Source organism: Myxocyprinus asiaticus, chromosome 18 (assembly GCF_019703515.2).
Source record: "Myxocyprinus asiaticus isolate MX2 ecotype Aquarium Trade chromosome 18, UBuf_Myxa_2, whole genome shotgun sequence".
NCBI classification, from domain to species: domain Eukaryota; kingdom Metazoa; phylum Chordata; class Actinopteri; order Cypriniformes; family Catostomidae; genus Myxocyprinus; species Myxocyprinus asiaticus.
Genome location: NC_059361.1, coordinates 29,179,098 through 29,196,278, shown reverse-complemented (window position 1 = coordinate 29,196,278; position 17,181 = coordinate 29,179,098). Strand labels below are relative to the sequence as shown.

The 17,181-nt window shown below is 36.4% G+C and overlaps 1 protein-coding gene across 3 annotated transcripts in view; it reads left to right on the top strand.

Moving 5' to 3' along the window:
* Window positions 1-17,181, top strand: part of LOC127456513 (inositol 1,4,5-trisphosphate receptor type 2-like) — a 116,529-nt gene continuing 99,348 nt past the window's right edge. For all 3 annotated transcript variants that reach the window (XM_051725046.1, XM_051725044.1, XM_051725043.1), the window contains exons 1-8: window positions 1-371; window positions 10,010-10,080; window positions 11,432-11,547; window positions 11,851-11,937; window positions 12,614-12,772; window positions 15,159-15,257; window positions 15,761-15,844; window positions 15,946-16,092. In XM_051725046.1, coding sequence (XP_051581006.1) covers window positions 280-371; window positions 10,010-10,080; window positions 11,432-11,547; window positions 11,851-11,937; window positions 12,614-12,772; window positions 15,159-15,257; window positions 15,761-15,844; window positions 15,946-16,092 — 855 coding nt within the window. In that variant the 5' untranslated portion in view covers window positions 1-279. The remainder of the gene's footprint in view (window positions 372-10,009; window positions 10,081-11,431; window positions 11,548-11,850; window positions 11,938-12,613; window positions 12,773-15,158; window positions 15,258-15,760; window positions 15,845-15,945; window positions 16,093-17,181) is intronic.

Sequence of the window (17,181 nt, the reverse complement as noted above, 5' to 3'; positions counted from 1 at the left end):
CCCAAGTGGCATATTGGTGAGAAAAAGCCTCGTTTGTCTCACAGGAAGAAGTCGAGAAAACATGAAGAAAAGCGACAGTTGAAGAAACCACTTTTGAAAACTTACGGGCTCAGCATATCTCTCCTCCGGGTGGTTGGATTAAAATGTGTCACTGTCAAAGCGCAGAAAGTGTGCGCGCATTCAAACAAGTGGATTGATAGAGACATTGAGTCGTCTGGACACATTGCGGTGGATCAGAGGGCTTGAAGTATCATAACAAAAACTGTAACATTTGCAGGCATGTCGGAGCACAGGTCCAGTTTCCTTCACATTGGGGATATAGTGTCTCTTTATGCGGAGGGAACTGTCAATGGATTTATCAGCACTTTAGGGTACGTTGCCAACCAAAACATTCTTAAAGTTGAGTAAACATCAGAGTTTTACACTTCATTCAGTTATATGTGTGTGATCTTGTAGTCTGAAATGCAGTATTTCAATACTAGAAGTACAGTACAATATTAAAGATATTTAATCCTCCAAATGGCAGATGTAGTGTGTAGAGTGGAACTAGGAAGTGATTTGAGTACAGCAGGCCAGAGGTGTAGTGTGACAGCATTGCCTCAGAAGCATGCAAATCATTGGACAGGAATGCAAAGTCGGCTGTTAGTTTACAAACCACAGTACAGTTACTACAACTATGCAGGCCTTATTGAAGTTGAAATGTTGATGAATGGTGTTGGAATCCAGAACATGTTACTCACCCAATAATGTCTGGTTTTTAAATTACAAGTTACTATGTTTTGGTGTGCTGGCATGGGATATTGTAACGTGTGTAACACTGTTGCAAGATCTTCTCTAATGGTGGTTTGTCTAGAAGTCTGTCTGCATGTAGTCTTTAGCAAACTGTAAATCAGCTTGTGTACAATTTAATAATTTTTTAAAAGTTAATTGTGTTGCTTCTGAGAGTGCATTCTGTAAATGTTTTTAATTAATTAATTAATTAATTATTAGGGCTGGTAACACCGATTTCCAGATTCGATTCAGATTCACAAGCTTTTGATTCGATTTCGATTCAGTATTGATTCATAAGGGTATGTTTCAGTTATAATGTCCATTTTGCTTTAATATGAAAGAAATATTCTTCCAGTTAATGATGTTAATTATACAGGGGACATTCTAACGATGTACATTACAAAAATAGAAATTGTACAAATTATATTTTATTTATTTTTCATCGTTTTGTACATTTTAGCTTTTTAAAAATCCATGTATTTTATCAATGAATATTGTTACATATTTTTATTTTTTTTTACTTGTTTATGGTTTAATGCATAATTTATACTATGTTTAAGTGTTTACATTGATTTGTACAACAGGTGCTAAAAATTGGTACTGACTCTTTAAGAAAACCGGCAGTTCTGTAAAGAGCGCCTGTAAATGAGCTCATATTAAAGGGAGAGTTCACCCAAAAATGAAAATTCTCTCATCATTTACTCACCCTTATGCCATCCCGGATGTGTATTCTCTCTTCAGCAGAACACAAATGAAGTTTTTTAGAAGAAATTCTCAGCTCTTTTGGTCTTGTGACCATGGTATTGTGAAGCTCCAAAAAGCACATAAAGGCAGCATAAAGGTAATCCATAAGACTCCAGTGGTTAAATCCATGTCTTCAGAAGCGTTTTGATAGGTGTGGGTGAGAAACAGATAAATATTTTAGTCAATTTTTACTATATATTCTCCTCCCTGCTCAGTTAATCTCCACTTTAACTTTCACATTCTTCTTCTTATGTTTTTGATGATTCACATTCTTCATGCATATGCCCATTACTGGGCAGGGAGAAGAATTTCTAGCAAAAATGGACTTAAATCTTGATCTGTTTCTCAACCGTACCTATAATATTACTTCTGAAGACATGGATTTAACCACTGGAGACTGATTACTTTTCTAATGTCTTTATGGGATTTTTGGAGCATCAACATTTTGGCACCCATTCACTTACATTTTATGGACCTACAGAGCTGAAATATTATTCAAAAAATCTTAATTTGTGTTCTGCTGAAGAAAGAAAGTCATACACATCTGGGATGGCATGAGGGTGAGTAAATGATGAGAGAATTTTCATTTTTAGGTGAGCTATACCTTTAACAACAGAGTGCACGAATGGTTCCTATCCTCATCCATGCTATTCTTGATTTAAATTAAATGTTTATGTTTTGATTAACAATTGATTATAAAGATCAGAAAGTGTATTAAAAAAGACATTATTAAGTCACAAATAGACAAATCTCGCCTTTGGACGCATTATACGGGCAATTAAAACTAAGCTTTTACTCTCAACACACATTGAAAGGATGCTGAACTTCTTCGTCAATATACTACTCAGTCACTGGTGAGTGAAATCTGAACATTTACCAGCCAGTGGCTAATCAAAGACATTTTAGTCGCAAGTGATTTCCTTGCATTGTAGAGAGTTGCGCATATAGGAAAAGATCAGTCTTGGGATTTAAGGATCGATATCAAGATCGTTCAAATGAAAATCGTGATTCATCGGAAAATCAATATTTTTACCCAGTCCTATTTATTATTAGTTTAGGAACAGATCTTGAAAATTCTGTTCTTAATGAATACAACCACATGATGTCAAATCACCCCGCTACATTTCAGGTTGCCTTGATTCACTTCTGCATTGTTGTGCAATGACTCATCAAGCAGTCAAGGTGCTGGAAATGTGTGCAAAACAAATGCCTTTCCATATGCTCTGTAGCATTTAAAATACTGTGGTCTCAATTTGTGCCACTTCTCTGGCTCACAAGTTTCATCTTTAAAGTGATTTGTGGCATTGCTTAAGATCAATTGCAACTACAGACAGTTCTCATGCAATGCATGCCATGACTGAACTATTTAGTTACTTTGGAGTTTCTGGCCTCATTACCTTGAGCTTTATGATTCTAAGATAAGCACGTTTGGAGCGTCAAAGAGAGCTGTCAGATTGCATGCTTCAGTGTTCGAGTGCACTCTTGAGGTTCCAGTTTATCTAGATTTGTTATGTCGTCACACTTGTTCATCCAGTACTAATGTTCCATGATCTGGGTAGACAACGCTTTTTTCCAGCCTTTAAAGATGTAATAAAAGTTAAATGAACATAAATTAGAATGGCATTGTCTTTTTGGGTACTAAGGACATGTTGTGGTAGGGTATCAAAACACAGTGGAGGAAAGATTGATAAAAGGCCTGATTGGTTGTGATTTCACATAATATTCATTTTAAGGTGTTGTTTTAGTGGTGAAAAGGACAATAATGTAGGTGTTTCATTGTAAATCTGTACTGCAAAAGCTATGGTTGATATGACATAGTCGTAATCTGTTGCATACAAAATGCAAATGGCATCTTATTTCAGAGAGAACTTGACCTAAACAAGTTCTAACTCCTTTACCTCATGTCATCGAGGAATTGAGCTATAATTTGCTTGTTTGAACACTGCAGACCAGGCTTGCATTTGGTTCATGTTTAACCTAGTGTACTTCATTATGTCTTTGAAGATTGCTGGACATCAAAGAGTTTAAAGTGTTTTTGGAGAGTGCTATGTGACACTGAGAGTGAGAAGCACTTTGTTACTCATTTATGAGCATGTGAAACCAGTCTATTTGTCTTTGTTCTGTTTTTCCACTCCCCTTTCCACAACACATGCCATTAATGTACTTAATGTCTTTGTTTAATGCACCTGTACAAATACACAGGAAGATAAGGAAGTTTGCTACCATTGCCAATTATAGCAATAAAACAATCTGTCACTATGAAAATACCCATTTGCAGTACTTGCTTTGTAATCGTTTAGTGGCTCTATTGGCACTTTTCTACTGCACGTTACAGTTCGACTCGACTTTTCTGAGCTTGCTTTTCCACTGCAGTTTAGTGTCGCCTCAACGTGGGTGGGATTATAGGCTGATCGTCATAGTTGCGCCGCCTCTACTGCCGTGACATCTTAAACGAGACACAAACATTACTGACCATAAACAGTAACACGACCGCTAGCTGTTAGCTACAAGCTCATTGTGCTGCATAAAGCAGTTGTTGCATGGTGATTTTTCACAAGTGTAACAGTTAAATTGGCCTGGTTGTTTTAGAAGCAAGCTTTCCAGTAGCTGGTCAACTAAAAAAAGTGAAGCTTTCAAGCAGAATATAGAGTTTACGTAACAAAACGTACCATCCTCCATCATTGGACTCCAACAATGCCAAGTCCAGGGCACTCTCCCTCCCATTGCTCACCGGTCTATTGCCATAGATGGCGTCCATTTGGTCGAACCACTTCCACTTTCTTCTGTTTGAACCACTCCGGCTGTTGTGGTCCTTGATGGCTCTGTAGTCACTTTTCTAACTTTTCCCTACACTGTTGGTAGGTCCGTTGGTAGCCGTGTGCTTTTTTGTTTTGCGTCATTTCGTTCGTCGCTAACGAGAGGAACGTGTGCACCTTGTTTATTGACCACGGCGTGGTTTTGCGCACAGCCATTTCTTTGCACGATTCAAAAGTCACATGAACATGATATTGCTGTCGCTGTTGCTAACTTTAAAACTAGTGGGTTGACGTCCCGTGTCACAAATCCAGTGACGATTCTCTCTGACCAGTCAGTGATCTGCAGGGTTTTGAGGTCACATTTAGTATCAGCTCGGCTCACTTGGAACCTCAACCGAGATGGTACTAAAAAAAGTATCAGGTACCAGGTACTATCCACAGTGGAAAACCCCCAAAAAGCGAGCAGAGTCGAGTTGAGCTGTACCGTTCAGTGGAAAAGCCCCATATTTGTGTTTGCTACGTAGATCACTTTGATTTTCTGTTCTGGGAGCAGCATACACTTGGCAATCAGAGGGCAAATTGCTGTTACTTGACATTCTAGACCTGCAAATAAGGTCTTTACTACTTAATGGCTTCAAAGTTAATTTGATTAAGTTGAATGAACTTCATTCACGCACTGTGTGGACGTTCTAGCAATTAATCAATTGTTCCATCCTCAGAGCTCAGTAGCCTTCTCATGTTTTATAAGCAGACCAGACTTTTTATTTTCTTCACATTTTCCGCACAAACTTTTTGGTATTGATCTTATTGATTTGAATTGTGATGTCCCTTTCCATTCGGTTTACTGGCAGCATACTCAGTTTGATTCCACTCCGTTCATCCCCTTTACTGCTTTGTGTCTTCTGGCATTGTTTGTTTGTTTGAATGTCCAGTGTAACTTGATACAATTACTTCAAAGGAAGATTTGCTCTGAGTTTTACTAAAAATGAATAGTGGTTAGATAGGTTTCTCTCATGCATAAATAAAAGCAATGTTATTTTACACACATGTAAGTGACCTCGTTCCTCAAGTCAGTTAACACAGTGGTTAACTGTGTTAACTTCCACGTTCTATTGCTAAAAAGTATTGTTTCACTGACAACTGTGTTCACAAGATAGCTAAGCTGAGACAAGTGCTATCGTTAAAAAAACCATGGGCAGTTCTTGATAAGTAGGAGCCTATTTTTAGTTTTAACTATAATAGTGGGGGAAGCCTGTGTGTTAGTGCGTTTATCAGGCCTCTTAAGACAACAGTGGCTTCCGTCTTTATCTGAAGTTTGGTCTTTTTTGTTTGAGGAGGAGCACTTAAGTAAAATTGCCTTCAAATCTCTGGTAGTTAGTACACTGAAAACCGTAATAAGTTGACTGAACTCAATTGATTGAGTAAACTTGTTCCCTCAACTGAATTGAGAAATGGCGTCTCCAAAACTTGACTTGGTGATCATATAGAATGAATTTAAATATTTAAGTTAAGGTAACTAGAAGCAAGTAGACTTAATTCAGATTTACTATTTAAATGTTGTTTCTACTTAATCATTTTAATTGAATGGACTCAAATTTAGGTCATACAATAATACAGCTTAAAAAAAGATTATAACTGATTCTTGGTCAGTCATTAAATAAACATATTTCTCTACAGAAATGCATAGACACCTGTACTTCAGTTGCACATGCAAAAGAACTGAGATAGTGTTAACAGAGTCCAACTTGACCAGAGGGGACACAGATCACCCTAATGGTGACATCACACCAACCAACTATTTGCAACAAAACTACATAAATAATACCACAAAAAAGCTAAAACGTCTATGAATTCTTAATAACTATTTAAATACCCCAGTATTTTCCCTTTGTCCAAAGAAACATACAGGTGCATCTCAATAAATTAGAATGTTGTGGAAAAGTTCATTTATTTCAGTAATTCAACTCAAATTGTGAAACTCGTTTATTAAATAAATTCAATGCACACAGACTGAAGTAGTTTAAGTCTTTGGTTCTTTTAATTGTGATGATTTTGCTCACATTTAACAAAAACCCACCAATTCACTATCTCAAAAAATTAGAATACATCATAAGACCAATAACAAAAACATTTTTAATGAATTGTTGGCCTTCTGGAAAGTAAGTTCATTTACTGTATATGTACTCAATACTTGGTAGGGGCTCCTTTTGCTTTAATTACTGCCTCAATTCGGCGTGGCATGGAGGTGATCAGTTTGTGGCACTGCTGAGGTGGTATGGAAGCCCAGGTTTCTTTGACAGTGGCCTTCAGCTCATCTGCATTTTTTGGTCTCTTGTTTCTCATTTTCCTCTTGACAATAGGTCTGGTGAGTTTACTGGCCAGTCAAGCACACCAACACCATGGTCATTTAACCAACTTTTGGTGCTTTTGGCAGTGTGGGCAGGTGCCAAATCCTGCTGGAAAATGAAATCAGCATCTTTAAAAAGCTGGTCAGCAGAAGGAAGCATGAAGTGCTCCAAAATGTCTTGGTAAACGGGTGCAGTGACTTTGGTTTTCAAAAAACACAATGGACCAGCACCAGCAGATGACATTGCACCCCAAATCATCACAGACTGTGGAAACTTAACACTGGACTTCAAGCAACTTGGGCTACGAGCTTCTCCACCCTTCCTCCAGACTCTAGGACCTTGGTTTCCAAATGAAATACAAAACTTGCTCTCATCTTAAAAGAGGACTTTGGACCACTGGGCAACAGTCCAGTTCTTCTTCTCCTTAGCCCAGGTAAGACGCCTCTGATGTTGTCTGTGGTTCAGGAGTGGCTTAACAAGAGGAATACGACAACTGTAGCCAAATTCCTTGACACGTCTGTGTGTGGTGGCTCTTGATGCCTTGACCCCAGCCTCAGTCCATTCTTGTGAAGTTCACCCAAATTCTTGAATCGATTTTGCTTGACAATCCTCATAAGGCTGCGGTTCTCTCAGTTGGTTGTGCATCTTTTTCTTCCACACTTTTTCCTTCCACTCAACTTTCTGTTAACATCCTTGGATACAGCACTCTGTGAACAGCCAGCTTCTTTGGCAATGAATGTTTGTGGCTTACCCTCCTTGTGAAGGGTGTCAATGATTGTCTTCTGGACAACTGTCAGATCAGCAGTCTTCCCCATGATTGTGTAGCCTAGTGAACCAAACTGAGAGACCATTTTGAAGGCTCAGGAAACCTTTGCAGGTGTTTTGAGTTGATTAGCTGATTGGCATGTCACCATATTCTAATTTTTTGAGATAGTGAATTGGTGGGTTTTTGTTAAATGTGAGCCAAAATCATCACAATTAAAAGAACCAAAGACTTAAACTACTTCAGTCTGTGTGCATTGAATTTATTTAATACACGAGTTTCACAATTTGAGTTGAATTACTGAAATAAATGAACTTTTCCACGACATTCTAATTTATTGAGATGCACCTGTAATTAAATACCACATAGTTTGAGTTATTAACACTTAAAATCTTAAGTCTATGGATTTAAAAAAAAAAATAAGTTCAAGGAACTTCGATATTTGAGTTATGAGCCCAAAACTTGATATTTAAAGTAATGTTTAATTAAGAAAACTTGATATTTCCAGTAATGACAACATAAGGCTTTATGCTGTAAATTTATGGCCAAATTCCTACAGCAATGTACTGTGATTTTTAAATACAGTAGTTTGCTGTTATAAATGTTGCATTCTGGGAGATCAAGAGCAGGCTCACAGGTAAGTGACTAGTTTTACGGTAAATAGCTGTTCTATGCAAGGCATTATGGGAAAATGAACATTTAAAATCATGATATCATCTATAGTGAAAGCTATAGTGACATTTTGAAACGTATATTTTAACCCCCCATGAAAATGTTAGTTTGTGGCACATGGTTAGTGTTCATGATGTTTCTGACCAACTCCTCTGTTCTTTATCATCTCACATCAGCCTTCACTTGTCTGTCTAATGAGAAGTCAAATAAAAAAAAAAATTAACCTTTGAAGCAATGTACATATTAAATGTACAATTTTGCCAGGATTGAACAGTGTATTTTTTATGAAAAACAGCAACAACAACCTGTACACAGTAAAATAACAGTATAGCACTGCATTGTGGGTTATAATGGTGAAATACCCATAAGCCTTTGCGCTTGAATAAGTATGTATGCTTTCGCAATGCATTGGGGCTAAAAAACAAAAAAAACAAACATGTACAAAAGTTTTTATTCAGACTTAATAGAAGTCTTAGTTTTATGTAGTTTTGTTGTTTTGATATGAATAGTTGTGTTTTGTTTGAAGTCACCATTATGGTGATTAGTGATCGCTTGAGCTGGCACCTTGGACCTTCTTTATTATTATATTATGTTCTTCCAGCCAGTCAATTTATGTATAAGTAAAACACAAGTTGTTGCACTGTGCTACTTGGAAGACAAAACCTAAGGTCAGACTGAATATCTGATCCTACCTTGCAAATGGCACTATATGTGGCAATAGTGATGCATTACACATAAAAACATAAAAGCAAAAACGGTAAAGGATATTTCAACAAAATGATATCAACAAATTGAGTGTTTCATGTTTTTGATAAACTTACAGCATAACTCGTTGTTGTCAAGACACACACAGAAATCAACTCTCGGCATACAAAACGCAACAGTGGTGACAAGTAACAAACATACTTTTATGTAAAAAAGTAAAAGCTGAACATTAAAATACAAGTAACTTAGACTAAAACAAAAACAACATCAAAATAAACCAGTAAATAGTGAAAAATCGAAGTAATTTCTTCATGCCGCAGTGCATGCTGGGAACATAGCTGTTAATTTCTACAACAGTAGATAGTATGTAATTTGACAGCTATATGTTGCTAAATTACAGTTGTATACTGTAGCTGTAAAAACAGTATCTAGCTGTTAATTTCAGCAACAGCAAGACACCATTAATTTTACAGTAACTTGCTGGCAACGCTGCTGCCAGTTCTTTACTGTTTTTTGACGAGAAAATCTTTAACAGTGTAGGAAACTAACCAAAATCATGTTTAGAAACGTTTCAACATTTTGCTCTTGCCACCTCACTCTGTGTAATGACAGTCTCTGGATAGGGCTATAGTGTGTAATTAAATTAGACTGGTTTTGGATTGACCGTAGAGTGGGCAAACATGGTCTGTATTGAAAAATGAGTTGAATAGTTTGTTGATTTAGGATTATAAGCATTTTTAGTCAAGCCCTTTTATGAGAAAGAACTTTATTTGCTTTGATATATCCTGATGAGCCTGGTTTGTCTTTATTCTTGTGCCTTTATTCTAACCCTTTTCATAATAGAACATGAATTGAAGTGTTACGACTATTATATAAATATCAGTTGACATTGTTTTTCTTTCTTTTACATGATCAAGTGTTGTATTTTTGTAGTTGCCTATTTCATCTGTACCCTACTGTGTACTTTCTGGCTTAGTTTAGCCTGTTCAATTCACTGGGTATCTAACAAGCTTGCACCCTAATAATTTCACTAATATGCAAAGAAACATTTGTGAAGATATCTTTTAGAGAAGTCATCATCCACACTGGAGCTTCAGTTATGAATGCCAGTAATGATGATAGACTTAGATCAGGTATATACTAGAGAAAACTCTGATGTGTAAGATTTGATTTGAATTTTGTTTATGAACTCTGGTTTGGTGCATTAATTTTCAGTGCAAATGCAAATAACTATGGCATTTTGCCTGCAGGTTGGTGGATGACAGATGTGTGGTGCAACCTGAGGCGGGAGATCTCACAAACCCGCCGAAAAAATTCAGAGGTGAGTCTAACCGAAACATTTCATCACTAAAAAGGCTTATTTGGACTATTATCAGTTAGTAGACTGTTGTTATGGAGATTAAGAAATATGTAACATTTCCTGTGTTTGTGTTTCTTTACACCTGCTCGGCTACAGATTAATTATTTGGCGCACAAGCTTCAACAGCCTCCTACACACTCATTCTTTGCTATTCTCCAAGGCCAAACAGTCTGTCAGGCCCCACGTCCTTAGTTTTTATAGTGAGATCTCAGCAGGATGGCTACCTGTTGTCTAATGACTAGAATTGTACACTAAGTCTTTGTAAACACTGTTCTCTCTGAAGTGTACTGTCAATTTTACTGTTGAATGATTTATTTTGAAGAACAGATTATTTTCCAAGATTTTAAAGGAATGCTCCAGGATCAAAACAAGTTAAGCTTTATCAACAGAATCTGTGGCATGCTGTCGATAACCATAGATAATAATTTCGAATCATCGCTTGGTTTGAAAAACTAAACAAAAACCATTTTTTGTTAGGAATTCTAAATAAATATGTTAAAATTTTAATGTTTATCTTAGTGCAATGCCTTGACACTTAGACTTCCATTGTAAGTGCAGTATTGGAAACAAATTTTTTGCTTGATTTTTATAAACTGAGGGACAAGTTGAAATAATTTTTATAAATTTGCTTTTGCATTAAAACTATTTAAAGTGTATTAATTCACATAATAAGGACAGAGTATACACAAGGGTATACTTTATTTATGCAGGGATTCATGAAATATCCATATCAATTTAACCAGAGTACTTAATTCTAAGTGAGAGGTCTCATTAAATTTTACGTGTTTTACCTTTCTTGACTCCAGTATTTGTTATGGCTGATTTCTCAAAAGACGAGTCTGGATCTGAAATCAAATACTTTCAAACAGGAAAAGCCACATTTTAGTGACACCATAAAAGATTGCTGTATCATATCTGTCCTTCAGTTATGTTGGCAAATAAACTTTGACACTTTTGGATTTGCTTGGTTGTCATCTCAACAAAAAGGATATTTGCAGAAGTGTATTTGAGTTTGTCTTCTCCAGACTACTTTGTTTGCTCACAGTGGCCTTGAGGGAAAATAAAAATAGCTATTTGATTTGCTAAAAAATTAAATGACAGTCAGTGCTGCCTTTTTATTTGACTCAAAAGAGACAACCCATCAATTAAAATGATGCAGTCGCTTGGATTTAATAGCTACACTGAGACAAGCTTACCATTTTCCTTATTTATTGGGTCTTTGTAAAAGCAAAGGAGCTGTTAGGCCAATCATTCTGTATTTATCAGGAGAGCTTCTGCAGCTAATAGAAATGTCATATTTTGTGTTCTTCAGATTGCTTCTTCAAAGTGTGTCCCATGAATAGGTACTCTGCACAGAGACAATTCTGGAAGGCAAAACAGGGGAAACATGGGAATAACACGCAGGGAGATCTGTTTAAGAAATTACAGGTACCCTTATGAAATTGCATGCAGATAGTGGATATGCATCTTAAAGGGATAGTTCACTTAAAAATTAAAATTCTGTCATAATTTACTCACCCTCATCTTGTTTCAAAATGATTACATTTTTCTTCCACTGAAAACAAAAAGAGATGCTAGGCAGAAGGTGAGGGACTGACAACCTCAGTCACCAATCACTTTCATTTTTGGGAGGACTATTCATTGTTTAAAGTCGTAAAGATTTTTATGATATACAATATTACTTCTTCATATTGTATTGGTAACTCACTGTCCTCTTTACTACATATGCAGCATGCAGCAGAACTGGAGCAAAAGCAAAATGACACGGAAAACAAAAAGTTGCTGGGAGAAGTTGTCAAATACAGTCAAGTTATACAGGTACAGTCAAACTTCTTATCAGCAAAAGTTTGTTTTTCTTATACTTTTGGCTAGACATCTAGAACGTTCTGTTTGTTTTTAAACTGTTACCAAGGTTGTAGTGCACTGCTCAAGGGCCAAAGTGGCCCCTGACAGCTTGTGTGATGTATGGCTCCAGCATTGATATGAAGAGAAGACTGTTGGACTAGTCCCTTCAACCAAGGTTTTTCTAAGAGCTTTCTCAAAAGCAATGGCTTTAAACTTTATAACCAACTTGTTTGACCCAAAGCGCCTTTTACTCTTGCCGTATGTTGAATCTTGGCATTAGCAAAAAAATAACTAGATTAAAATGTTGTGGTGAAATTAGTATCAAATAGCCACATGTTTGACTATCTGCATGAAGTCTGGTCTGCAACTCAGCTTATTTTGTCCAGTTGTTCTGTACTTGCTACTAAGCGTCTCAGACAAAACTCTGGAATATCTTTCAAAGATTTGATGCCATATGCCTCACAAAGTTTGGCAAATTCAGGGACTAGTTCCTCCTTGGAAACGCTTATAGTTTTCTATTAAAACATTTCATTTAAGTCCCTCGGCAAAACTGGCAATAATATCAGGGTTTTCTTGTTTCTGCTGTCTTTTCTGAGTCCATATACATCTAGAAGGTATTTTTATTTAACACATTTTCCCTATATTTCAGCTTCTACACATAAAGAGTAATAAGTACCTGACAGTGAATAAGCGTCTACCTGCCCTGCTTGAGAAGAACGCCATGCGTGTGTCTCTGGACCCCTCAGGAAACGAGGGCTCCTGGTTCTACATCCAGCCTTTCTGGAAGCTTCGCAGTGAAGGCGACAATGTAGGCATCACTCCATTAACACAAAAAATACAAGAGGAAGAATCACAATATTTAGGTTCTGTCTTCATCAGTGTTTTATGAAGATACCCTTTTTTTAAGTGTGATTTTTGTAGCAGCCAATCACATCTCATCATGATATTAACCTAATAAATATACCTAATTCCTATTATTATTAATATTAACCTAATTCCTTTGTTGGGTTAACTCATCTGGTGTTTCCTTTTTGTTTTCATCTCAGCAACCAAAAGTTGAAGGTATATAAACTGTTTGGAGCAAGTAGTGTGTTTGTGTGAGTGTGTGTGTGTTAATGCACAGAGAGAAGTATGCAGCATGCAAACATGCATGTAACCTGCAACTCTAACCGCCCGCTACAGAACCACATTCACTTGTAGATGTTACTCAGAACTTTTCCTGATTTTTGCCATCCAAGCCTGAGATAATAATCAAATATGATTCAAACAGCCTGTGGGTGGCTCGGATCAGTGATTTATTTGCCTGTTCACATTAATGGGTTGAGGTCTGATTGTCACTATTTTTTTCCCATTGATTTTACATTGTGTACAGAGAGAGAACCTTATATAAACACACTCCACTCACATGTTCTTTACACATTGTGATTTGACAGTTTCTCTTCAGCATGCAATGGAAATTAGATGTTTGCTGTGTATTTTGATGAATAATTAGCCATCACCTTATCTCTAGTATAGACTGATCTGCTCTTTAAACCAAATGTAATAGTCATGAAAAAGAGTATATACAGGATCCAAAATTAACTTTTTGCCCCACCTGCCAATACCGGGTGAAGTGAGAACATTTATCAGCCATTTATATTTATTTCCGGTGTTGTGCAATATTCAGTCCCCTTACGTAGTTGTTTGCAATGCCTGATCAGGAGTGTTTGTTACTAATTCCTCACAAAAAAATAGCAGGCTATTTACATATCTATTTAACATATAACACTAAATTCAACATTTTGATATAATTACATGTACATGCGCTGAATATGTTAACTTAGGATAATTGATAATCTTGTTAACCGTAGGGAATGCATGATGGAATGTTAGCTTAGCAGGCTAATCGGTTAGCATGCTAACTGAGAATACTAGGAGAAAAGGTTAATTTGACCTTTTGTTGCTTTGGGTTTATCATGTTTTATGTCATATAGCTTACACAACATTAATTGATATATTTTCATGTTGTTGTTTGTTTTCAGGATTTACTGTAAAGCACCAGAAATAATATCTAAATAAACTCCTTTCAGCAAATTAAATTGTTTCGGGGTCCTAAGTGGGAAAGGATTTATTGGAGGACTGAATATTGCATTACATTGGCCATGAAACTGTATTTTTTCGGAAGTATTCTTATTCTCCTATGAAAATGCCATTTATTTGTTTCTTGCATATTTGTGACAAACAGCGCAGGTCATTGTGTTACTCGCAGCATCATAAATGAGATTAACCAGTCTTGGTCAAACGTAAAAAAAACTTCCGTCATCCACTGCTTATACATTTTCCATTGAGGGGAAAAAAGTTGTTAGAAGACAAACGATTTGTGACAGATGCTTTCTTTAGCAGATTTAGTAGTGTACAATGGCAATAAAAAGTATGTGAACACTTTGGAATTACCTGGCATTTATGTATAAATTCTTAAAATCTGGTTTGATCTTCATCTAAGTTACAATAATGAACAAACACAATCTGTTTGAACTAATAATGCACAAATTATTGTATTGTTATTGTACATATTGAATACATCATTCAAACATTCGCAGTGTAGGTTGGAAAAAGAATATGAATCCCTATGCTAATGATGTCAACAAAAGCTAATTAGAGTCAGGAGTTGGCAAACCTGGCATCCAATTAATGAAACAAGATTGGAGGTGAGGGTTAGAGCTACTTTGGCTTATAAAAAGCATGAGTTCAATAAAGACATGAAAGATTATAATTGTTTGTGTGTTGTTAGCTTAAGCACATTGTGTTTGTCTATACTTGGGACTTTGATGAAGATGAGATCACATTTTATTACCAATTAATGCAGAAAACCAGCTAGTTCCAAAGGGTTCACATGCATTATCTTGCCATTGTATATGTCTCTGAATTGCTCACGTCACTGACATCAGTCAGGTTCAGATAATTATAATATTGCAGTTCCTTATAAAGTTACCGGCCAACTTGAGAGTAACTTTTATTGACTCAACAAAGACCATTTTTGCTTGCATTTGACGCAAGGTGGATGTTTTTACCCTAAGTTTAAGTATTTGTTAACACCATTTTCCAAAGATACTGTGACATTCTATTTGTTTTGTTGTTAAAAAGGAAGCAACAACAGAAAGTTCATAAGAAATTCAACCACAGGAATGCAGTGTTGTGTATTTGTTTGTCTTTAGGTGGTGGTTGGAGACAAAGTGGTTCTGATGCCTGTAAACGCAGGGCAGCCCCTTCACGCAAGCAACATTGAACTCCTGGATAACCGTGGCTGCAAAGAGGTCAGACACCAGCTGCATTTTTCACTATTGCTGCTAATGAGATCACACAGTGCAACAAGTTTTGAAGTTTTGTATTAATTAATCTTGCAAGATTTTCAGTGTCATTGTGTGCCCTGCTAATTTAGACATAAATATGTCAAGACCTGAACATTTCTTAAAGGCAATAGTTTACTCAAAATGTAAAATTCTACAATTTTCTCATCCTCATATTGTTCCAAACCAGTATGACTTTTTCTTCCATGGAACACAAAAGGAGATGTTAGGCAGAATGTTAGCCTCAGTCACCATTCAGTTACATTACATGGGAACATAACAGAATCATCATTCTAAAATTTCTCCTCATGTGTACCACGGAAGAATGAAAGTCATATTGGCTTAGAACGTCATGAGGGTGAGGAAGTGGTGACAGAATTTTCATTTCTGGGTGAACTTGTCCTTTAAATGTTTCCTTGTAAGAAGTAATAAAGATTGCAGTATGTGTTTTATACTTTATGGTTTGCCAGGTTAATGCTTTGAACTGCAACACTAGTTGGAAGGTCACTCTCTTCATGAAATTCAGTGAATACAGAGATGATGTCTTAAAAGGGGTGAGTCTCCAGTTTGACTCTGTTATATGGGCATTGATGTGTTGATTTAGTTTTTTTGATATTGACTGTGGGTTTATAATCGGTCTCTCTCTTGGTCTCAGGGCGATGTGGTGAGGTTGTTTCATGCCGAGCAAGAGAAGTTTCTGACTTGTGATGAATACAAGAAACAACAGTACGTCTTCTTGCGCACCACTCTCCGCCAATCAGCAACTTCCGCCACCAGTTCAAAAGCTCTCTGGGAAGTGGAGGTATAGTACTATACGAAGAAGGAAAAGTATTTGACATTTATACAGTGGTCCTAAAAAGTATTCAGACACTTACAGTAAGTCACACTTAAAAATGTATGAATTTTATTGCATTAGATAACAAAGTAGCAGAAGAGTGGCATCTGCAAATAAATGTCAAGTCAGATTTATTTGTGTAGCACACAGAAAATTATGCTGCAATGTTTTAAAGTCTTCATTGAGCAGTTGAAATGAAAAATGTGATTGAAAATCATGCTTTAAAAAATAATTTGTCTATAGGTCCCCAGTGAGCAAGCCAAAGGCGACTGTGGCAAGGAACCCAAAACTCCATAAGATTAGTTAATAGTTAATGGAGAGGGAAAAAAAAAAAAAAAAACAGGCTCCGCTCGGGGAGCTAGTTCCCATCTGGCCATACTGAATGAATATAATGCTAATATTTAATGATGCTGAAGCTGTTTTAAAGGTGCGCTCAGTAATGTTTTTCCTCATTTAAAAAATTTTACTTCTAAAGAAATGGAAGGTGACCACTTATTTGAGATGAAGAGTTCAGTTATATCAGTAACCTTATAAAAGCTCTTTTATTCTACATGGAGCAGGGATGCTTCATTGGGGCAGCCATGTTAGCATCACATGACCAGCTGAATACTACTTGCTTAATCTCAGTACAGCCCTGTTATTGGACATTTTCATTCATGGATTAAATTAATCCGGGTTTACTGTGCATAGTGAATTTCTAAAATGGCATTGATAACTGAAAACTACTGTGTTTGAATGATGTAGCATCCAGGCCTCTTGGTGTGGATGCTACATACAGTACTTAAAACATACAGTACTTCGACTTACAGTACTTAAAAAAAAAATTAGTGAGTGCACTTAAGAACTATCTTTACTTTTCTGTCTATTTTTTTTTTTTTTGCTATTACTTTCAAGCAACTGATGTCTGAAGTCATTTTTATTGAAGTCAGTTCCCCTCAAGTTCACACGGGTGTAGTTTTGTACTACAGAGTCTAAACTATGGACATGTTCCGCTAAGTCTGACAAACAAAAAATGTCTAAATACTTTTTTGATCAAGTACATCTATTTTTTTATCA